Genomic DNA, 22993 nt, shown 5'->3' on the forward strand with positions numbered 1-22993 from the left:
ATATGGTGCAGAATTGTGTTCATACTGAAACTGATACAAATATCCTAACGGATCTTTTTAAAACTAAGCTTTTGTCAAGGATATTGATATTATATCATGTAGGCAATGGAAAAATTTACATTTCAGATAATTTCTATGTAAATTTTTAATTAGTGAGTATTATTATTGTATCCTTTGTTCCCACATGTGATACAGAGCTGTTAATTTTATTTGCTCTGCAACCAGCCTGTTATCATGCACTGTGTTTACTGCCCTAATGCTTCATCATAATACAAAAACATTAATCATTTATCTGTAGTTCTAGGTAACAGTGTGTAACAGAGTCCTTAATCAAATTTCTTTCTCTTTAGAACGTGCTGTGGAGGTTTAAATTCTCTCAGCTCAAAGGCTCTTCAGATGATGGGAAAACGAAAGTAAAGCTGCTTTTTCAGAATCTAGACACCAAACAAATTGAGACAAAGGTAAGTGACATATTCCTTCTCAGTTTAGTAAGAAATGAAATGGAATTATCAATTTCATTTACTGCTGCACTTGCAAATGGTGAACTGCAAATCACAGTTTATCTTTTTTTCTCCTATTCTGTAGAAACTCCACAATAAATAAAGTGATATAACATCTATAAATTTATTGCAGTATTTGTACAAGTCTGTTACTGAGCTGTGTTTTGATGGTGTTTCACTATATCAGAAAGATGATTTCTTTAGTGCAGTTGTTTAGCCTACCTGTAGTCATACGGTACCTTAAAATTGCTTTTGACAAGGATAAAGGAAAAATAAAACTATTTAATGACTAAATACATTTTAAGCTGCTGCATAGTAGACAAATTCAAGCAAATATGTTTAAGATATGCAGAAAATAAAATATTGTGTAACTTTTACTAGGAAATAGTAAAAAAGAGGCCAGGCACTTCCTGAAACCTATTGGTTCTACTGTGACTTAGGAGCTTTGCGGGATCTGGCATCAAGTTGTGGTGACAGCCAGTCACTACTATAGATGAGATACTGCTGGTGTCTGTTTCTGCTTCTGGCAATATGATATGGTTGTGAAACTTAGAATTCAGATTCCCAACTGAACTTCAGCAGTTTCTAATTCAGGGTTGTACTTTGAATTATCATTGTGAGGTGTAGCTGTAATGCCTGAATCTGGCCTCAGCTTCTCCTCTGTGATCCTAAGCTTCTTGCAGTTGTACACACAACTTAAGGGACTGGATGAAAATTGGAGAAATGGAATACTAAGGTAGAGATCATTGATGAATAAACAGAGTGAAGAATAATTCAATAAAACATAAATAAGTGAAGACAGAATTATTCAATCATGACGTTCTGAAAGGAATGAGAACTTTGATTTGATATGACAAAGAAGAGGAAGGCAAGAGTGAGGTTCAGCTGGGATTTGGTGGACAAAAGTCAAAGAAAAATCAAAAAACAAACAAATGAACAACAAAACAAACAAACAAAAAAACAACCATGAAGATCTATGAAAGCTCTCAAATACTATTACCTGGAGTTATACTGATTAAAATGACCTATAAAGTGAAAATTTGCTGCAATGACCATATCACAAAGGTAGAACAGATAATATCTTTACCTATCCTTTAAGATTTTCTATTCTCATTAAGATTTCACATTAAATGGGACTGTGCTAGAACTATGCAGCCTCCCTGCTCCAGATACTTGGTTCATATGTTTTCACAGAATCACAGAATCATCTAGGTTGGAAGAGACCACCAAGATCACTGAGTCCAACTTCTGACCTAACATTAACAAGTCCTCCACTAAACCATATCCCGAAGCTCTACATCTAAACATCTTTTAAAGACCTCCAGGGATGGTGATTCAACCACTTCCCTGGGCAGCCCGTTCCAATGCCTAACAACCCTTTCAGTAAAGAAGTTCTTCCTAACATCCAACCTAAATCTCCCATGGTGCAACTTAAGCCCATTCCCCCTCGTCCTGTCACCAGGCACGTGGGAGAACAGACCAACCCTCCCCTCGCTACAGCCTCCTTTAAGGTACCTGTAGAGTGCAATAAGGTAGCCACCTCTTCTCCAGGCTGAACAAGCCCAGCTCCCTCAGCCGCTCCTCGTAGGACTTGTTCTCCAGGCCCCTCACCAGCTTCGTCGCCCTTCTCTGGACCCGCTCAAGCACCTCCATGTCCTTCTTGTAGCAAGAGGCCCAAAACTGAACACAGTACTCGAGGTGCGGCTTCACCAGAGCTGAGTAAAGGGGGACAATCACTTCCCTAGCCCTGCTGGCCACACTGTTTCTGATACAAGCCAGGATGCCGTTGGCTTTCTTGGCCACCTGAGCACACTGCTGGCTCATATTCAGCTGACTATCAACCAATACTCCCAGGTCCTTCTCTGCCAGGCAGCTTTCTAACCACTCATCTCCCAGCCTGTATCTCTGCTTGGGGTCAAGTATATGTCCCTACACTTCTAAATGGTATTATTTCTTAGACTTTGGAATTAGAGAGTAATCATGAAATAATACCCATAATACATCTCTAATACCCATAGTACATACTGCAGTAACTGCCTCAGCTTAGTGTACTGAAAAAGCCAGATGTTGCTGTATGGTGAAATGCAGCCAATAATCAGGAATAGAAAATGTCATCAAATACTAGAAATTTCATTTCCACTACATGTGAAATAAAGCTTGATACAGATGACTTATGTTCACTTGGCAGTAATCAGTAGCATTAAGGTTGCAAAAAATTTTTCCAGATTACATTGAGTTCTATATGCTTATAAAATCTTTGGGAAAAAAAATCACATTTGGAAATTCCATTTTTGCATCTTGGTTACTAGCTAGAGATGGTATTTTTTCTCCTACAAATTTTGAGCAAAGTGCTTCTTCCTGTGCACTTCAGTTTTATGTGAAGAACAATATATTTTTCCATTATTATTTTTTTTTTCAATTCAAAGGCACTAGTAAGTCCTAGATTCCTGTCAGTTGTTTCTTCTTCAGGTCCTTCATATTCCCTACAACTTCCCCTTGTACTTTCCCATTTCAATACTTCTCTGTACTTACTCTTCCTTTAATACTTCCAATAATACCACTTCAAATCCTTGAAACCCCTGCAAAGTCAGCAGAATGCCTGATAATGGGAAAAAAAGCAGTTGTTGCAGATAGTTTGCAGGTATGTGTCTATTAACTATTTAGACAACCCATATTCAATGGGTGGCCAAGTGACCCCTACCCCAGTTGTTGGTCAGGGCAGGAAAGGACAGTGATCCTCCTGCCTTCACTTCAGCATGGGGTGGTGCCAGGACCTCCCAATGTGTCACATCAGCAACTTGTAACACAATTCTAGAAATTCAGCTCCTTTGAGGTATCCACCACTTCAACAAATGTGAAAATTGCACAAGTGTGTACCTATGTAATTTCGGCATGTTATTTGTTTAGGAAATCAGATATTTTTTTTTAAAGCTCTTAAAAAATCTGTTTGCAGCATAGCATGTAAATGTTTTTCTATGAAGGAGTAGCTTTGCAGCTGTTTTGAAAGGAGGGGGAGGAAGACTAGTTATGAAGTGTTCCTGGACCATGGCATTAATATATAGTTTATATGTCTGTGTGCTCTTCCTTGAATCAAAAGTTTGTAATTATTTGAGCTGCAGATGCCCTTTCATGTCCCTTTGGCAAGGGGCTCTTAAACCTCTTCAGCCAAATGGAACATATTCATTACACACAGATTCACAGAATGACTTAGGTTGGAAGGGAACTTAAAGATCATCTAATTCCAATCCCCCTGCCATAGGCAGAAACACCTTGCACTTGACCACATTGCTCAGAACCTCTTCCAAGCCGGCCTTGAACACTTCCAGGGATGGGGCAACCACAGCTTCTGTGGGCAGCCTGTGCCAGTGCCTCACCACCCCGAGTGAAGAATTTCTTCCTTGTATCTAATCTAAATCTTCTGTCTTTAAAGCCATTACTCCTTGTACTATCACTACAATCCCTGACAAAGAGTTTCCCCCCAGCTTTCCTGTAGGTACTGGAAGGCTGCTACATTTTAGGTACTGGAAGGCTGCTGTAATGACTCCCTGGAACGTTCTCTTGTCTAGGCCAAATAACCCCAGTTCCATCAGCTGTTCTTTGTAGAAGTGCTCTAGCCCTCTGATCATCTTCATGCCCCCCCCCCTCCCCCCCCGGACCTGCTCTAACAGATCTATGCCTTTCTTATGCTGTGGGCCCCAGAGGTGAATGCAGCGCTCCAGGTGGAGTCACAGAAGAGAAAGCAGAGGGGGAGAGTCACCTCCCTCGACCTGCTGGCCACACTTCTTTTGATGCAGCCCAGGATACGGTTGCCTTTCTGGGCGGCAAGCACACGTTAATGGCTTGTGTTGAGCTTCTTATCAACCAACACATCCCCAGGTCCTTCTCCTCTGGGCTGCTCTCAATCCATTTTCCACCCAGTCTGTATTTGTGCTTGGGATTGCCCCAGACTATATGTAGACCTTGCACTTTGCCTAAGAAGAAGAAGAATCTGTGAATATTTTAGTAGCGGGGAGAGCTGAAGTCATGAAAGCAAATAATAATTCATAGCTTACTGCGTAAACTGAGCAAATAGCAGACGAGAAGGGTACATTCTGTGCTTTTTTTGTTTGCTTCAGTTATCAAAAAAAAAAAAAAAAAAGGAAAAAAATTACATCCCACATTACAAGATCAAGGGGTTATAAAGAAAAGCCAGAATATGGAGGGAAAATGGTTGGAGTATTTTTAAATAATAGTTTTCACACTAGGAGGCAGTGGAAGTTGTGTTTGAGAAGTCCAGGTAAATAAGTAAAATTACAGAAAGATAATTTTTTTTCTTTAAAGGACCAAGGGGAGATGTAGAAACATATAGACCAGTCAGCCTCAATTTGATAGTAGAAAAATACAACATTATTAAATAAACACAAAGATTATTGAATAAACAATTTGTAATTACATAATTATAGAGAAAATAACAGAATTGTAGGAAGCAAGGTAGATTTTTGAAATGAGATTCTGTTAAAGTTGCCTCATTTCCATTTTTTGACAGGATAACTGCTGTGGGAGGAAACAATAGTCATGATTTGTCTCGATTTTATTCAAGTTTTATGTGATATTCTCATAAGTAATTTTGGTAAATAGAACCTAAGTTACCATAAAATCAATTGAGTAATTGAAAAAGCAATTTAAAAAGTAGGTTCCATCAGTTGCTTGAAAAATTAGAAGAATATAAAATACCCAAATTTTCCTGATCAAGAGTCACACTCCTTTAATTTCCTGTCTGGTGAAGGTTTGAAGCTGGAACATGCTCAGCAAAAATAATATCTTGACAAGTAAATTTTCCAGTTAACAAATTTGGATAGATTACACAGGAATAATAAAAAACAACCTCTGATGCAAATCTTGTCTTCCTGCCAAATTTTAAAGTCTCAGGAATTTTGCCTAAAGTTTTCTTTTGAAGAGTAATTTTGTTGCTGGCATAGTAAATATCGGCGAAAACATTTTATATTTGGCAAAGTTGTATATAACTTACATACCTGAACACATGGTCCAGTACAGACAAAGTTCCAAGTAATGTCAATAACGTTAGATATTCTGAGTCTACATGGCAAGTACACTTGCTTTAAAAAAAAAAAAAAAAAGAGTTACTAATATTTCTAAGATTGTATTCATGTTTTAACTCTAGCTACCTGGAAGATAAGATCTTTTTTTTTTTTTTCCAGGCATATTTTAATTGAGCCATATAAGCATTTTTTTCTCATCTTGTTTTGTTTCTATCCTCTGTTGAAAAGAAAAATGGAATTATATTTTAGCAATTCATTCACACTGAGAAAGGAAAGAGACCTTATTTATCTTTCTTCACTGCATTTCCTCTTTTACCAACTTGGTCACAAATATTTAATTGAAGAAAGAATACAAAAATAAATCATATTTTCACTAGTCTGTTGTGAGCCATATTCAAGCATTCAAGTAAATGTTGCTTTTCTCATGCACTTCCTGTCTGTTATGCATATAGCGTAAGAACCCTGCATATTTATCAGAGTGCATACAGTATTTTTTCTTCACTGACTTCAAGCCTCAACATAGTTGTACAAGAGCACACTGTGATATGCTTTTGCAATTAGACTGTGCAGCACAGTTTGCAACAAATCCTTTTTTATTTAAAACAGGAGAATTTCAGAAGAGTGATCAAGGACAAGTCAGCAACTGTGCTTCTGTCTTTAGATTTACTATATGCACCTGAGAGGAAATGTATTCCACATTAGTTGAGAGATATGGGATATTAAAGAGAGTCCAAGTAAAGCTCTCTCTTTATAGCAACATTAATCTCTAGCATCAATAAACCATAATCTAGCACTCAAGCCCTTCTGTTTTTTTATTAATATGGGTCTTTTCTTGCTGAAGTCTGGTAGTTTACTACTGAACATCTTGAGAGCTTGAAAAACATTTGCAAGATTATGATGGATATCAGTTAAGACTTTACCCATTTGACAGTATTGGACAGTCTGATTGCTGTTGGAAATTAATTTTAATATTTTCTGGAAGGGGTGAATTTAGTTGCCTGCTCCTAGACAAGCATCTTCAGAACAACTTTTCAGATGCCTTTCTTATGCATTAGTAAAGTTTGCATCTGCCAATGCCACATTTAAACGTATTCCAGATTTGACAGTAGACAGTGGCAGTCGGAATCACTGAAGCTGACACTGAAAAGTCATCTGATTCTTCTTGGTCCCTGTAGAACACTTAAAAAACTTAAGTACGATTCATAGATAGAGTTGCAATTTATCTGGCATTGATTTTTGGCACCATGGATCTAGTTCTTATGCTTACAAGGTAAGAGCACCATTTTAATTTGCATGTGTGTGTGTGTAAATAATAGTCACAAATATTCACAAAGAGTTTTAAATAAAAATTTACAGCTGAGCAAGCTTTCATACCTCATTCCATAGCCAACAATTTATTTTTGCCTGTTTATAACAGTTTTAAGCTGCACAGTACTAACACATTTGTTCTTTTCAACCATTATATGGCAACCAAGCTGTGGTATACTTTCTAAAATTTAGAACTGAATTTAGAATTTCTTGTTCTGTTTTGACTCCCATGAGGACTACAGTTTAAACCTAGATATTATTTGTTTTTGTTGTTGTTGTTTTTGTTTTGTTTTGTTTTACTTTCCAAAAAAAGAATGGTTAGCATTTCAATCAAAAAGAATGAAATAACATGCTGAAGAATGCAGTGGTAACAGTTGTACTCATGTCAACAATTAATAAACACTAAGACTCACCAATGTCCTTAAAGAAGTCATGAAATGCACAGGTGCAGAAAATGTAGACGCTGACAGATAGAGCCTTTACACAATACAGGCTCATATCTTGTTCAAATAGTGATTCAACATCTCTCAGAAGTAATCAATAAACTTAAGTGTGTGTGTGGTAGTGGTGCAACAGGCCTGTTAAAGTCTTTATGATATATCATATATCCAACTGTTATAGGTGGGTGGGCAAAGCAAAAACATACATTTTTCTTACTTGGCTGTGCACGTACAATGATCAAGGTCAGTGCAGTGTGCACATATTTTATATTCTCAGTACCAGCAGGCAGTTTTGTAGTCTTGTCTTCCCACTGCTTTAATCCAATCTTTTATGCTCTTCCTTGCTTGCTGTCTTCCTTCTAGTGCCTTTGCTGTACTTAACTGCTTATTAGGATGCATATAGAAAACTGAAATAGCCTTGATTATTGAAATATTAGACATGCAGAGATTCTTCTAAATACACATAAAATAGACAATTGTAATTAAGGGAAAAAAAAAAAACAAAACACAATACAGCAGTCACAGATGAGGCAAGCAAGCAGATAGGTGGAGTTAGATGATGCAGGGCAGATAACTCAGTTATCTGCCTGGCTGGGTATGTTACTTTAAAAAATAGAGATTGGAGTGATTCTTTTCTTAGAAAGAAGTATCATTGGTGTTATTTTCTACAAAAACAAAACAAAAACAAAACAAAACAAAACTAAACTAAAAATCACATTACATTCTAAACCTGAAAAAGAAAAATTTGCACCCTATAAACCATACTCCAGATGGTCACTTGTTAGCAGACGTTGTCTCCATGTCCTCTGACAATGCAGTATCTACATTTCCCCTGTCCCTCATGCCATCCCTATCTTTCACCAAATCCATATTTCCAAATTAAACCCCTAATCCTCTTCCCCTTTCCCTGTTGTAATCTTCATCCAAGAATATATTCACCACCAGAACACCAGTTCTCTGATCTAACTCCATCCTCAAATTGGGGCACAGGCCTGTACCCCAACATCTGTTCTGGATATACACGACTGCCCCTTGCTAGACAGCTTCAAGGTTGTGAAGGCAGCCAGTGCAGACATCAAGTGTCTCTCAGGGACAAAGCACCACATCCCCACCCGCATTTATGTCCTACTGTGTCAAATACTCTTGTGATTAATTGGATTTCTCAGGCCTCAGGGTGAACATTACTTCTCTGATGACCATATCTAACACAGTCTATCGCAGTTGACCATATCAGAGCCCTGCAACAGAATACTTTCAGAGTTCTTCTCTCTTTGTATGATCTCACCCTAATAGAAAACAATATAAAATAGTGAAGATGTTAGAGAACATAAGGGAAGTGAGCTAACTGTTAAATTACATGTATAAAGCTAATTATGCTACCTGTTTGGCTACCTTGTTCTATAACAATTTCCGAAAACAGTACCGCTCTTAAAAGTAATCCCTCTGAGGGACCTGCAGCGTTATCTGGAGAAAACAGAGTGCTGTCTTCACTTAAAACACAGGTTTGGCAATGCTTTTCCTCTTTCAACTGCATGTAAATTATATTATATAGAAATAAGATCATATTGTAAGTATCCAAAAGATTAATTTTAACAGATTAGACAAAATTCTGAGGTACATGGGAGGAACTGCCGCAGTTTGGTCTGTACTCTGATAGAATCAATGAGCACTGTGCAGTAGGGGAATTGGATTGACTCCCACTGATGACACATTCCTATCTCTCCTCTTTTCTTATCCAAAAACTCTTCACATAATATTGTTAGAGCAGTCTGAAATCCTGCCTACAGTCTGTGTTAGCTATCTCTAATTGTTTTTCTTGATAAATATGTACAGCTTAGAAGTGAATATATTTGCAGAAAGGAAATGAAAAGCTTTGTAAAAGGCTCTGAGCTCTTTTAGCTTCAGACACTCAATATGTTGAATGTCAGAATGAATCAGTCAGAACCTAAGGTGAAATTGTTGGATGAGTTCCGTTAATTTTGGAGCAAATCTAAGACTAATGTGAGTGCTTTTGTATTTTATAATTTATTGTTTTTAAATATTATAATTCAAGAGATTTAAACTTTGACTTAAGCTGAGAACACATACATTATTCTATAGTATTTTATACAGAGTAGCATTTATTAAAAGTCCTGTGTGTATGCTAGATTTTAGTTGTGTAAAACTTAATACAAAGGGAGTTAAATAATGGCACTACTTTTTTTCTGAATGTTTACATTAATTTTATATTAATGTTTATGATAGACATATATTGTCAATAAAATACAAATAAAATAACAATAAAATGTTTTAAGAAACGTTTTCTTATGACCATATCTATCAATCAAAATAGAAGTTGTTTCTTTATGCCTCCAAAAAATCAGAATAAAGATTACATGGTCTAAATTGCTCAAAGGATTTTAACCAACACTTACGCTTCATTTTTCTTCTACAATGAGATCTAATGTTGAGTATGAGGCCCAAATGAATACTTCAGCAACTGAATGCCAATTATTACACATTACTGAAGTGCTTGGTTTGATATTAGTTCTCAAGAGATTTTTCTTCTTTTAGGGCAATTATTTCTTAACCTATTAACTAGCAAGTACACAAAAACAGAAGTTTGAGAGAGTTTTGCTACTTCCCTTGATGTTATCTTATTTTTTTTATTATTATTTAACTAGATATGAATCATAATAAATTGCACAGCCTGTTCATTGGTTGTGTTGGCTTATGCCTCTATTGTTTTCATAAGATTATAGGGTGTTTTGTGTTTGTTATTATTTAGAATCTTGGAAGTGTCCAAGATTTCCATATAAATGGAAATTTATGGAAATTTACTTTCCAAGTGTCCATAATTTCCATATAATTTCCATTTAATTTAATTTCAGTTTAATTTCCATTAAGTACAGGGGGGTCCATAGTTGTTTAACACAATTAAGAGAACTTCTATAATTGACAGATTGTTTTACTCCAGTTAAGGTATATTTATCTGCTCACACAGAAGCAACCAAGTGCAGCATTTAAAGGCATAAGGGTTTATGAACTTTTTTGCAATTAGATGTTGCAGGTAGCAACATTTTCCAGAATACATTTTGATAAACTTGTGCTGGTTGACTAGAGATTGGAAGTAGTGGGAAGTCACCTAGCAGTTTGCATTGCGTTTCAAATCCATTGAATTATACACTCAGAAAGCAGAATTTTGTAGTAAAGAGCAATGAAAAATGAATAACAGCACACCTCCCTAAACCTTGATTTAATCAAGATGCAATGTTTAAGATTCCTTAATTTTTGTCACGCATCTCTAACTTATTCTCCTTTGTTAGCTGCTTTCAGATAAAAGAATATCTGACTTTTATTGCAATACATATTTCTTTAAAATCTACTCATAAAAACTAAAACGTTCTCCCATTGCATGGAAGGAAAATAAGCAAGGAAATGTTGCAGAGGCACATTGTATAAGAGATCCAATTATAGTAATCTGTTTATAATGGCTTATTAATTCAAATGAAAAATGGCCTGTGCATAGTGTCTGAATTCACCTATTTTTACTTTAAAAGCTGTAGGAAAACTTCAAAAATTTTTGAAGGGACAGGGGAGTCATTTCATTTATGTTAACAAATTCTCAAAGCTGTAGAATTACAAAATTCTTATGATTCAAGATTCTGGAAAGTTAAAATTTATTTGTCTGGTAATGAACCACTAAACACAAATTATTATATACATCCAAATACCTCTGCTTACATATTCTGTGTAGGATTTAGGGGATGAAAGCATTGTTCTCCCAGGCTTATGTGTGCACTGAGAGAACAATCTCTGAGTGCTTGCTTCCAAAACGTACTCTGTCCAAAGGTTACTGTGTCTGAGGAGGACTTTTCTGTAGCTTTCTTGGATGTTTCATTGAGCATGAAGGCATTTGTAAGGCCTTTATAGTGCAAAAGGCACTTGTAAGGCCATGATGCCATGGGTATCATGGTGTTATGAGCATATCCTGGAAGCATGCTGAATATGATCCCATTACTCTTGTTGTACGGTAATATTGCTTATTGCCACAATATGCTGGAAAAGTAGACAGTAAAAGAAGATTACATTTGTCTGAGAATAATAGATTTGTTTAGTGGAAAATAAAATCCCTGAGACAATAAACTATATGTGCCTGAGCTTGTAAGGAAACAGTGCACAATTGTTTGAAAAAATATATATACTCATCTTCATCATGAACTAGAGTCTTCAAATATTGGAAGTCTGTTGCCACCTTCTTCTTCCACCTTTTTATTTTTCATGTGTCTGATCCTGTTTGCTTCATAATTCCACCAGAATCCCTGGCTATTTCCTGAATGAAACAGTAAAAAGGCAAATACCAACTTTGTTCTATTCTGCAGAATGTGAGGTAGAATAAGAGTCTACAATTTGTGTTCTCCTGCTTGTAGCCTAGTCAGTATTGAAAAATGAACAATGAACCTCTATTTTTGATCATTTTATTTAAAAAAAAAAAAAAGTGTTGGTTTGTTTGTTTTTTAAATAATTTGAAATCCCCAATGAGTTAATTTCATTCAGGCTCTTGGAGACCACATTTGTCCTATGAAAACTCTTATTAGCATTTGTCTTAGAGGGAAATCAAGCAGTTTTTCCTGTATTTAGATTGAACATTGTGTCCTGTATCACACCAGACTATTTATTTGCTTTATTTATTTATTTATTTATTTATTTATTTATTTATTTATTATTTACTTAAAACATCCGGATTGGTTTTATTTCTACTGAGCCAAGTACAACTGTTTTTTAAAAACAAAGTATAGTACACTTAAACTGGGGAATCTACCAAGCAGAAGCAAAGAAATATGGCTAAACTAAATCACATATTTTATGTGAACATAGTTAGTCTGGCTTATGAATCTTGCCAAATGCTTACAGGTTGCTTTCCCGTAATGAAATCACAGTATTACTTGTTGTGTATCAGCACCTGAGTTAGTCATTATCTGCCTTCTGTGGAGATGTACAAAATGACCTCGTATTCTGGTAATACTTTACTGCCACAGAAGAGGAGACAGTATGATTACGATCATATAACAAAGAGACATAAAATATTTATTAAAAATAATAAAGGTATCTATCACTATGGCTGTTACTTACTTAACAGTATGTTCATACACCAAATGTTCATATACCAGATGTTTACAAGGACACCTGTCCCATTATCTTTAGCTTCTGAAGGAATCGACTACCTCAAAATAAAAAGTCAGTAAAATAAAGATGTTGAAAAGGAGAATAAAGAAGAAGGTATATAAAAGTTATATATTTCAGGGAAGTGCTTAATCACAACAATATTGGAAGTAGGGTAGTAAGGAATACTGGAAAAATAAAAATTCCATGATGAAAAAATAAATCTCTCAAAATCTCTCAAATGCCAAACATCTTACAATGAACACTGCACATCTGGACAAGCAGAAAAACAGTTTCTGACTACCTGTAGTATTTTTTTAAAAATATTGTAGTACAGACAGATGAGATTCATCATAGTGGTCCATTTTCTGGTATATTCTTGTTAACTCCTTTGGTTCCTTGAACACTCAAAGTTGTTGCAGAAGTGTGGTTAATGCAGGTGTCTTCAGAATGTCCTCTTTAGCAAGGTTGGGCAGATCCTGAAGCTATTACTCATGTAAGTAACTCTTCATTCTCAGGAGTACTTCCAGTAGTTTCAGTTAGGAGGTCCCTGAGTATGGACAGTGCCTGCGGTGGGCTGTCCCCCCCCAGCAGCTGACCACCCACTCAGCTACTTGCCCCACCATCAGTGCAAGGGAAGAGCAGAAATGAGCACATTTGTGGGTCAGAAGTAATAATAATAATAATAATAATAATAATCGTCATCATCATCATCATCATCATCTGCAATATATCTTGCAAAATTTAACTTAAATTAAGACATTTAATTACTGGTTCAGGTGCTGGGAAAGAAAGATCACATTTAAACACTTAGGAAAAACACCTTTCATCCCTTTTCCCCAGTTCAGAGACCTCTGCTCCCAGTTTCCCCCCATCTTTGCTATAAGATATACTCAGGCCTTCTGGTGAGGTGGCACATGAAGTTGGGGTTAAGATGCAATGGTTTCTTTCTGACACTTCTCGATTCTCATTTTATTCCTTTGTTGCTCCTTCCTTCCTTCTCATTTCCTCTGCTCCAACACGGGTCCCCAATGGGCTGCAGTCTTTTTGAGGGTGTTTACCATGGAGCACTTTCTGCTGCACTGTCCCACTTTCTGCTGCACTGTCCTTGTTGCTTTTTTTTTTTTTTTTTTTTTTTTTTTTTAATTTGCTGCCCTTTCTTAAGTGTATTTTTAATCACGACCATCTTGAGTGCTGGGCCTGGCCGTGCCCTGCAGTGGGGCCTTTGGAGTCAGCTGGAACCAGCTGTGTCCGGCATGGGGCATCCCCAGCCTCTCATAGAATCACAAAATCATCAAGGTTTGAAAAGACCTCCAAGATCGTTTGGTCCAACCTCTACCACCAATATTACCCACTAAACTATGTCCCTAAGCACCAGGTCCAACCTTTCCTTAAACACCCCCAGGGACGGTGACTCCACCACCTCCTTGGGCAACCTGTTCCAATGTCTGACCGCTCTTTCTGAGAAGAAATATCTCCTCTCCTAATTTCCAACCTAAACCTTTCCTGGAACAACTTGCTCTCCTTACAGAGGCTGCCTATGCAGTCTTCCCACTACCAAAAATTTGCCAGCAATGGCCAATACAAAGTTGCCTTTGATAGCAAAATGGTTTCCTGAACAGGAATACATTCCAAATGTTCTGTCTAAGGCAATTATGTTTAGGAGATACTGTAAAATACTGTAATAGGAAAATCAGAAGTTCAGTGCTTTAATTTTCATTTAAAAATAAGCAGATAGGTTATTCCCTGATAAGCTACTATGTAACCAGTACCTTTAAATGCATATCCTGTTGAAATCAAATGTGTTCTCCCCAAACCAAAAACTATACCCAGTGTCCAGCTGCAGATTTTACAAAGAGTAACATCATATAAATTTAACATGCTTTTTATACTATATTTTTTGTTATTATGTTAGAATATCGGTCCATTTCTGTCTGTTGAGATTGGGAAAGAGAAATGTTGTCCATTGTGCACAGGTGAAATATTTTATAAAAAGTCAAGGGAATCTGAGACCTGGTTAAGAGTATTTTTCTTGCTGAATTGGGGCATATGAATTTCAAATAGCCCTATTTTTATGTGCAAGCTGTGGTATGAGTTTATCTTTGCTTCCACCTGGCCTCTGTCCTTCTAGCTTCCTTCCTTTAGAGGCTGCCAAGGTATGTGTCCTCATCAGCCTCCCCTGGCTGAGACTTGAAACCACATCATTCCCAAACACCTTTAACTTTTCAAATAATTTAAAACATGGGGTGATATTTAAATGTTCTTGCAAGTTGAATGCTTTCATTGCCTAAGCTGAGTGAAATGTAAACAATGAAGCAGCAGAGGGTGAAAATTAAATTGACATACTGCACTTCCAGTGAATGAGGTATGGATATCCATCTTATATTCTTAGCACTTTTAAATTTACAGTTCCCTTTAAAGGTTCAAATTTTCATTTAAAGTCCATTGCCGTTTGCTGATTAGTCTTTTCTGTATTTATGTAAAAAATTTATAGACCTGAATATGAAATCATGTTTTCTCTCTTTTTTCTCTTGCTTCCTCTTTCAGGAACTTGAATTTCAGGATTTGACGGCAGTATTACACTGTATTCACTCCTTTATAGCAGCAAAAGTGGCATCTGTGGATCCAGTATTCATAGACAGCCAGAGCATTGCAAGAAAATATATGTACAGTAACTGATATAAGATTATATGTAGTGATTATGGAAAATAAATTATTTTCTTAAAGAAAGTAGTTATTTCATGCACAATATTGCAACTTTGTGATTTTCTAAGAAGTCTGTAGTTGTGTTATCTGTAATGTTAACAGTTTTCACAATCTGTTCAATATTTTGAATCTATGAGTTAACAAATATTAAGTCAAACTGAATCAGTTTGTTGTCTTCAGCATTAATGTAAAATTCTGAGCAAATATTCATTCAATAACATTTGTGGTGTCATTTTGATTTCTGTTCTTATGGTCACACATATCCCCCATATCAGATAAAAACATGGACTAACGTTTGAAAAGTGTGTGTCCAAAGATTGGCCTCTTAAGTGCATTTTGAAAATTGCTGCAGCCCTCACTGTAGAAAAAAACAAACAAACAAACAAACAAACAAAAAAACTAATTATTCTAGAAAACTGCAATAAGAATTGATCTTAAAACACAATGTACTCTATTTGAGACTGAGGAAAAGGCATAAGCACGCATTTGACATAACTATAAGCACCGACCTGTAGGGTTTTCTTATATATTATTGAAGTTTCCATGAATCAGTCATCTAATCATTCATAGATTGCCTTGACATTAGCCTCAGATGTGATGCTGTGCAGACATTCTTCAGTGACTTCTTTGCTTGGCAGAGGATGTTGTCAGTATGGTGATAGCTGGACATAAAGATTTTTCTAGCTCACTTAACTTTTTATTTTCCTTTACCTCTAATCCTGATTTACATACATGCTTAAATAGAAATGAAAAGAGTTTCTCCTTGCTAAGAAAATAATGTAGGTCTACTTTTAGCATATCCCTAACATTCCTTTTGAAATCACTTTTTTACTTGCACAGCTAATGAAAACATCCTGATACTGAAAGATTATAAAAGGAAGACATTTTAATCTTAGTGGTAAGTAATACCAAGTATTCCAGGCTTCTGTAATAGAAGTCTCATTTGTTCTTAAGTGCAGTTTTGAGTCAACATCAGGCAATATCTTTGTGTGTGTGTGTGTTTTGTTTTTTTTTGTGTGTGTGTGTGTTTTTTATTTATTTATTTTGTTTTTGTTTTGCTTGTTTTGTTTTTCCCTGAGAAATTAAAAAAAAAAAGAAAGCACACAATCAAGAAATCAAGCAAGAAGAATATCCTAAATATATACAATGAGTATGGATCAACATAATCAAAGCCCTGCCTATATTTTAGGAGCACAAGAAAATGTCTTGATAAAGTAAAAGCCTAAAATCACTGTATGCTAAGAAAAGAAGGTATGTACCTTTAGAAGAGCTCAGATAAGGAGTCTTTACATAGCTTCAGTGCTCAAATTTAGTCAGAGAGGTTCCTCCTCTATCATAAGTCAGATAGAGCAGATTGCAGTGGGCCTTAGGCACCTACTTTAAAGGGATGCTTATCTGTCCACTTAAACCTCATGCACAAATAAAGTGTCTGAAGTAGGTGATTTGATCCTACCATAACGATTGCCTACTGCAAAGTGGTATCTTGAGAGAAATTAATTTCAATGTTAGGGATGCTGGTAGCAATTCTAGTGCTGTTTACAGATCTAATGTTTGCAAGGAGGCATAATAGAAGAGCTAACTACTGTCAAAACACTATATAGCAAAACAGAGAAATATTTTTATTGACTGTAAATATGTACTTATAATCATTATGATATTTTAAACAAATAGCATCCAAATTTTATATTACTTTTTTTTTCAAAGATGTATTTCTCAAACATGCTTTTATTGAAAATATTTCATATAACTTTCAGCTTTCCTTTTACTTTTCAGCTTTTTGTGTTTAATGAGATTTTAACATTCACAAATGATAGCTTATGATAGATACATGATATGATAGATACAATGATAGATACAGTCAATTCTCAGTTATTAGCATAAACAGTTATAGATGGCAGAGTGACTGTAGTTTGAAGAATGATGGAATTCTTCCTCTGTTTTACTGCTATTCCCTTACATGCAAAGTTCAGCACTAGGAAAAAGAAAAGGAAAAAGAAAAGGAAAAAGAAAAAGAAAAAGAAAAAGAAAAGAAAAAGAAAAAGAAAAAGAAGAAAAGGAATACATCTCCATATACTGTAGTTAAAACCTTAAAAGAATTTAAGTTAAATTTATTAAATAATCTTTCATTTCTCCTAAGAAGTTCCTAAGTTTCATCCTAAGATGAAACAAGTCAATATCAAACTAATTGCAAATACAAGATGCAGTTAGGACTATATTCATGAATTTTAATAATATTAACATTAGAGGTCAATACAATAAACTTCCTGGTAAAGAACAATTTCTTGGAACTATAAGGATGCCTCTAGTATTTCATTTTGACAATTTATTCCCATGCCCCTTCCACTTGGAGGTTACTGATTATTCTCAACAACACACATTTGCTTGCAAATTATTTCTCAATTTCTCGTTTCAAAATTTCTGATTGTCTGTTATATTTTTCAAAACAATTCTATTTATTTCCCTGTTAAGGATTTGTCTTTCTCCATCAGAATCCTGCATTTATTTTCCTTAGAGCAGTTTTGTAAAATAATTAATTAATTTATGTTTGTCAAGAGCATATATTATAGAGGATATTGCATATCCTTATGCAATCCTATCTCATATTATAAGAGGATATTGCATATTTTCATTAGCCACCTTCAGAATTATTATATGAAGTTGCTTATATTCATTTGAAGTAACTTTCTTACTTGTTTGGGGGAATTCCTGACATTCTCTACCATTTTTGCAAGATAGGATTTTTCTTCTGATATGTGCAAATCAATCCCTAGAAAGATAAGAGAAAAAGTTCTTAGCAATTCACCACTTGGACTTTAGGGCTGTATTTTAGAAATAATTCTCCAAAGATGTTTTTAAAGAGACACTTGAAATTTCTTGTTAGCTCACTCTCTTTTTCCTTTCTTTCGCATTCTGCAACAATCCCAAAGCAGAGACTAAAGGCCAGCCTTCAGAGGAAGTTGGCAGAGCCTGGGAAAAGCTAACACAGAGCTTGTTACGCAGCTCTGATATGGGTTTTATAGGACTTCCCCAGGATCTTGTATTTCTTTGTAGTTCTCTTAACAGGGCAACATACATGTATGTCATATGGGAAAATGTTAGACTACCAATTTGTTTGGTGTCTTATGTTTATTTGTTACATTTTTTTAATGTCAGTAAAATATATTGTTTTGTCATCACCTTCACAGCGTATGTAATATAGCATGCTGGGTATCATCACTATTGTCACTACTTTTCAGCTCGCTGAAGACCCCAAAACAGTAGGATCCCCAAATGGTAAATAGATCTACCGGTGGCTAGGTAACCTCCACAGTCATCCCAAAAGACTCAATCACTGAAGCAGAGGACAGTTGTTTTGTGGTATCTGGGCAGCTGGAATGTCAAATATTTGCTTAATAATCAAAACTGAAAACAGAATTTAATATACTTTCTTATGTGCTTGTGATATATTAAGCTTTAGTTTTGCTACTTCATTATTCATTTGTATACAGTTTCATCTTATTTTTTTCCAGTGATCAAAGTGATACCAGAGTGATCAAAGTGATACCAGAGTTGAGTAAGGGGTAGGAGGAGAGAGGCATTTGCTACAGCAAAGCTCTAAACAGAAGGCCAAGTAAAGACACACAGAAACGCTAGAAAATTGTGCAACATCACAAAATCAAGATAGCCACTCATGATTAGAAATGTAGTAAAACCAAGGTATTTTCTATATGTCCTGGTTATGTCTTTAATTTAAGCTCAAAACTTCAAACTGCTAAATAGGACTCCACTTGAAAACACGATATTGAGTTGTTACTCACTTGAACATGATATATGACTTGTGCCATGGATTTAATGTCAGTGATATATATTCTAACTAAGGAGTGCTATGGGAACTGGACTTGGGAACTGGACTTGAACTGTACTGTAGATTTATTAAAATAACTCCTGGCATTCTTTGATCAATGTTAATTGAAATCTGCAGAAAAGTTCTGTGCACAGTCATGAGCTGAGTGAGCTAAGGTCTGTTCCCAGTAAATGTCTTGGTTGTGCTACCCTGTTTAAGGGAGACTTTAATAGAGGTGCTGTGTTCAGACCATGCCGGATGGCCTCAGGGATAGAAAATGAGCACTGACAATTTTAGTTATAAATTTAGATGTTGCTATAGATTCACACTGACTTCAGTTGAGGCAGGGCCTCACCCAGTGCAGCTCACCTATATTATTTATATTTATTTGTTGCAGGAAGAATGGCCGAAAATACGACAAACACTAGTATGGTCAGATCATGCTCCCTTTTATTACCCGAATAGCCTGACTTTTACAGCAAACTTAACAGGGGCGGATGGTGTCTCACACAAGATTATTGGTCAAAAGCACTCAGACAAACAACTGCAAGAAAACAACCCCACCTGCAAGAAAACAACCCCCTTGATTAGCAGTCATGTAGGTCCCATCCGTGAAGCCAGCTACTGGCAACAATATTTTTCTAAATTCCTCAATTGGGCGATGTGGGAACACTGTCATGGGAACTTCTCATAGACATCCTGGTAGCCTGGTTTGCTCAGCTGCAGCAACTCATGGGATCTTTGCTGGTTCAAAAATCCCTCAACATTTATTTTTGATCATAGACGTAAAGCATAGAATTATAATATTGAAGCTGTGCTGATCCAGCCAGAGCTTAAGTTCTGGATATCTGACCTAAATCTTTTCACACTAGGATCTTAAAAAAAAAATTGAAAGTATTTCAGAGTAATAGCCACTCTTGTGCTAGTAAGCTTGAAGCATAAACAAGATTTTATTTTATTTTATTATTTAGGGGTGGGTGGGAGAGGATAGACTCTGACAGATGTTGCAATTGTAAATCTAACACCTGTTTTCTTTCTGAACTACATTCATTCATAGGTAACTTCCAGCAAGGCATGCTTTTCCACAAAACCTTTAATATATAGTCTGATCTTTGTAGTGGCATAAGCATTATTTACAAATGCCTGAAGTTCTTTTTAAGTAGATTTCCATAAATGCTTCTAGTGTTGGCATTTTGCAACACCTCCCTACCCACCTGAATATCACCTCTACTGCTATTGCATCAAAGTGCATCAAAGAGAATGGACATTCAGAAGGAATCCCTTTCCTCCATGCCTACGTGAGAGGTCAAGAGAAGACAGTGGTGATTTCTGTCCCTCTTTCCAATGTATAGGAAGTGGATCAAAGCACTACAAAAATGGAGGCAGGGAAAGGATGGACAGACTGTGCAGTCTTAAATAGACTCCTTTACATAAACATACAAGCTGAAAGTATCTATCACTCTTGACAATTTCATAGAGAAATTCTTTCATGTAGTCCTCTTACTTTAAGTTGATTGCCATTGAGTTATAGCTGCTTAATAGGGAGCTATTTCAAAGAAAATAATGCAAAATATATCATGTAATCATCTATTTAATTTCTTAATGTATGCTTCAAGGATGTTTACATACTTTTTTTGTTGAAGCATGTAGAGAAGAGATTATCTGATGTGAAGTAAAAGACCTTGTAGTAAATTTATTAGAAAGCACAAAAAGGATTTATGTTGCATGCAAGATGAAATTGAAGATGTATTTTAATCTGGTTCAACCAGAAGAACTCTACAAGTAAAATCTTTTCATTAAATTTGAAGTTATTAAGTCCTATGGACTGGAGCCAAAATCCACTGCTGTTGATGAACAGACTCCAAGTGACTTACATAGGACTTAAGCTGAAAAAGATAAAAAGATAAACAATTTTAAATTATACAGGCAGGGAGAAAACCTGTTTTCTTTTCTAATATTGCCTTGGTGCACAGCTGCTTTCATTGTCAGTACATGGGTTTATTCCTGCAGGGAAAAACAAAACAAAACAAAACAACAACAACAAAAAACTGACTTTTCAGTGAAAAATCAAAGCCAGACTACTTGGACAGAAAACTATAATATTTTATTTGGAAAGACTGCTATGATGCCCTATAGGAACTACAGTTATGCAGGTGTTCATACCTTCAGTCTAGATGCATCACAGACTTTTTTTTTTTTTTTTCCTCTGGAAAAAACATGATATATTGTGTATCACTACATTGGGAATTGAGAGTGGCAGAAAGGTCTAAGCTACACAGGAAAGTAGGCTGCACAAGAGTCTTCTGCTCTTGTAAACACTGAAGTGCTAATTTCTAGGGAAAGCATTGCTCTTTCTTTTTATTTTGTTTTTCCCAAAGGCAAAAGCTTTTAATTTTGAGTAGGTGAGTGGGGGCTGGAGAGAAATTATGTTAGAGAGGGTTTTGTTGCTGTTATTGTTGTTTGGTTTGGTTTTAATACAGAATTTATTTATTTACTTTAATGCTGAAATCATCTTTTTTACTAGAAATAAGACATATTTACAAGAACTCTTAACTGAAAATATATTTAATGTTCATGTATTTAATATTTTTATTACAGTTAGAGCTGTGAGAGTACTTCATTCTTTCTTTCTGTAACACTAACTTGATCATGACTGTCATAGTCGTGACAGTCTGACATAGTCTGTAGGATTGCCAGAATAGGAAAAAGGGAAAGGAAGTTAAATGTGAGGAGGATTTTATTTTTCTTTCCTAGTTAAAAGTTATTATTGGAACATTATTTCTGTTATATTTCTAGGTTAGGAAGCTGCCAGGTTTTTACATGTCCTCAAATTTTCAAATATGATAGAAATATGATACATGCTTATTAATGAATTCATGTAGAAATTAGTTGTCCAGTCTCTGTTAGTTAGCTTTCTCAACTCATAATAAGTGAAAAGACACTGGCAGTTGAGGAGTGTGCTTTAATCCCACCTGTTATAGATGCCTAAAACCAGTGGACTGAATCATGTTCTGAAAAGATATTCATGCTTCTCCACTGACTGTCCTACACTAAACAATGTTGGCAGATTATGAAAATAAAGTAGAACAATCCTGGAATGAACGGAGTATAAACCAGTTTGTCATCCCCTTAAACAAGTATGGGGCGAGGGTGAGGAAAGAGAGAAAAAACTTAGCCTACTTTTTCAGCCAGCAGTTACTACCTAGTGCTTAGTAGAAAATATTTCTAAAATGAGGCAGTAGAAATTGTATTAATTTGTAGACTGGTTCTATGTCTCAGGGGATACACTGACTCTTATAACATCAAGCTACTCATAACAAAAATATTAGAGACCTTTTACTGTGTCTTTAAGCAGTTTGTTCAATTAAAATTCAGAGCTGAGCTAAACTACAGCCCTTTAGTACACCCTAAAACATCCATAAGCAGAGTACATAATCAGCTCGCTCTTTTCTTATTGCACAGAAGCTGGACAAATATTCCCCAGCTGATTTAATATGAATATTTAATTTGCTTTAGGGATAAACTTACCCTGTGTTTTAGAGCATAAATCTTTTACTGAACCAATGTGTTTAGTTAGATTATTTTGCTGTTGGATAAAACAGGAAGAAAAAAAAAAAAGTTTCTTAAATGTTTCATACCAAGATGAGACTTTGGGAAATTCTATGGTTTGCATTTGCCTTGTGTTCTAGCTTTATTCAGTACTGCAGAGAAGAGTTTTTGTAGTAAAGGTCGTGTTTTTTTCCCACCTGTCTGCTACTAAAAACATATTGGTTACCACCAAAGCCCTAGCGCTTGCCTGCTTGCTTAGTATTCTGTATGTACTTGTAAATACATGCAGTCAGAGAGAAGTAGGAAACATTAAAGAGCTGCAGGGTTTAAGCCCTGCAGTATCAGAACCACTTCTGGGCTTTAGTTCTTCCTGGAAGCCAATGGTGTTTTTATCATCATTTTTAGAATTATCACAGATATATTTCTCCCAATCACCAGAATATTCATAGCAGGATGAGAGGATAAGGAATTAAATTCAAAACTAAA

General features: G+C 35.7%; 1 protein-coding gene across 1 annotated transcript in view; it reads left to right on the plus strand.

The window, feature by feature from the left end:
• The window catches only part of SNTG2 (syntrophin gamma 2), a gene marked incomplete at both ends in the record, with an annotated part of 296049 nt that extends 280941 nt beyond the window's left edge, over positions 1-15108 (plus strand). Inside the window, 2 exons of the mRNA XM_084284773.1 lie at positions 351-461; positions 14977-15108. Coding sequence (XP_084140899.1) covers positions 351-461; positions 14977-15108 — 243 coding nt within the window. The remainder of the gene's footprint in view (positions 1-350; positions 462-14976) is intronic.
• Between the last annotated feature and the right edge of the window lie 7885 nt (positions 15109-22993).

Source organism: Netta rufina (assembly GCF_964035555.1).
Source record: "Netta rufina genome assembly, chromosome: 3".
In the NCBI taxonomy this organism is placed as follows: Eukaryota; Metazoa; Chordata; class Aves; order Anseriformes; family Anatidae; genus Netta; species Netta rufina.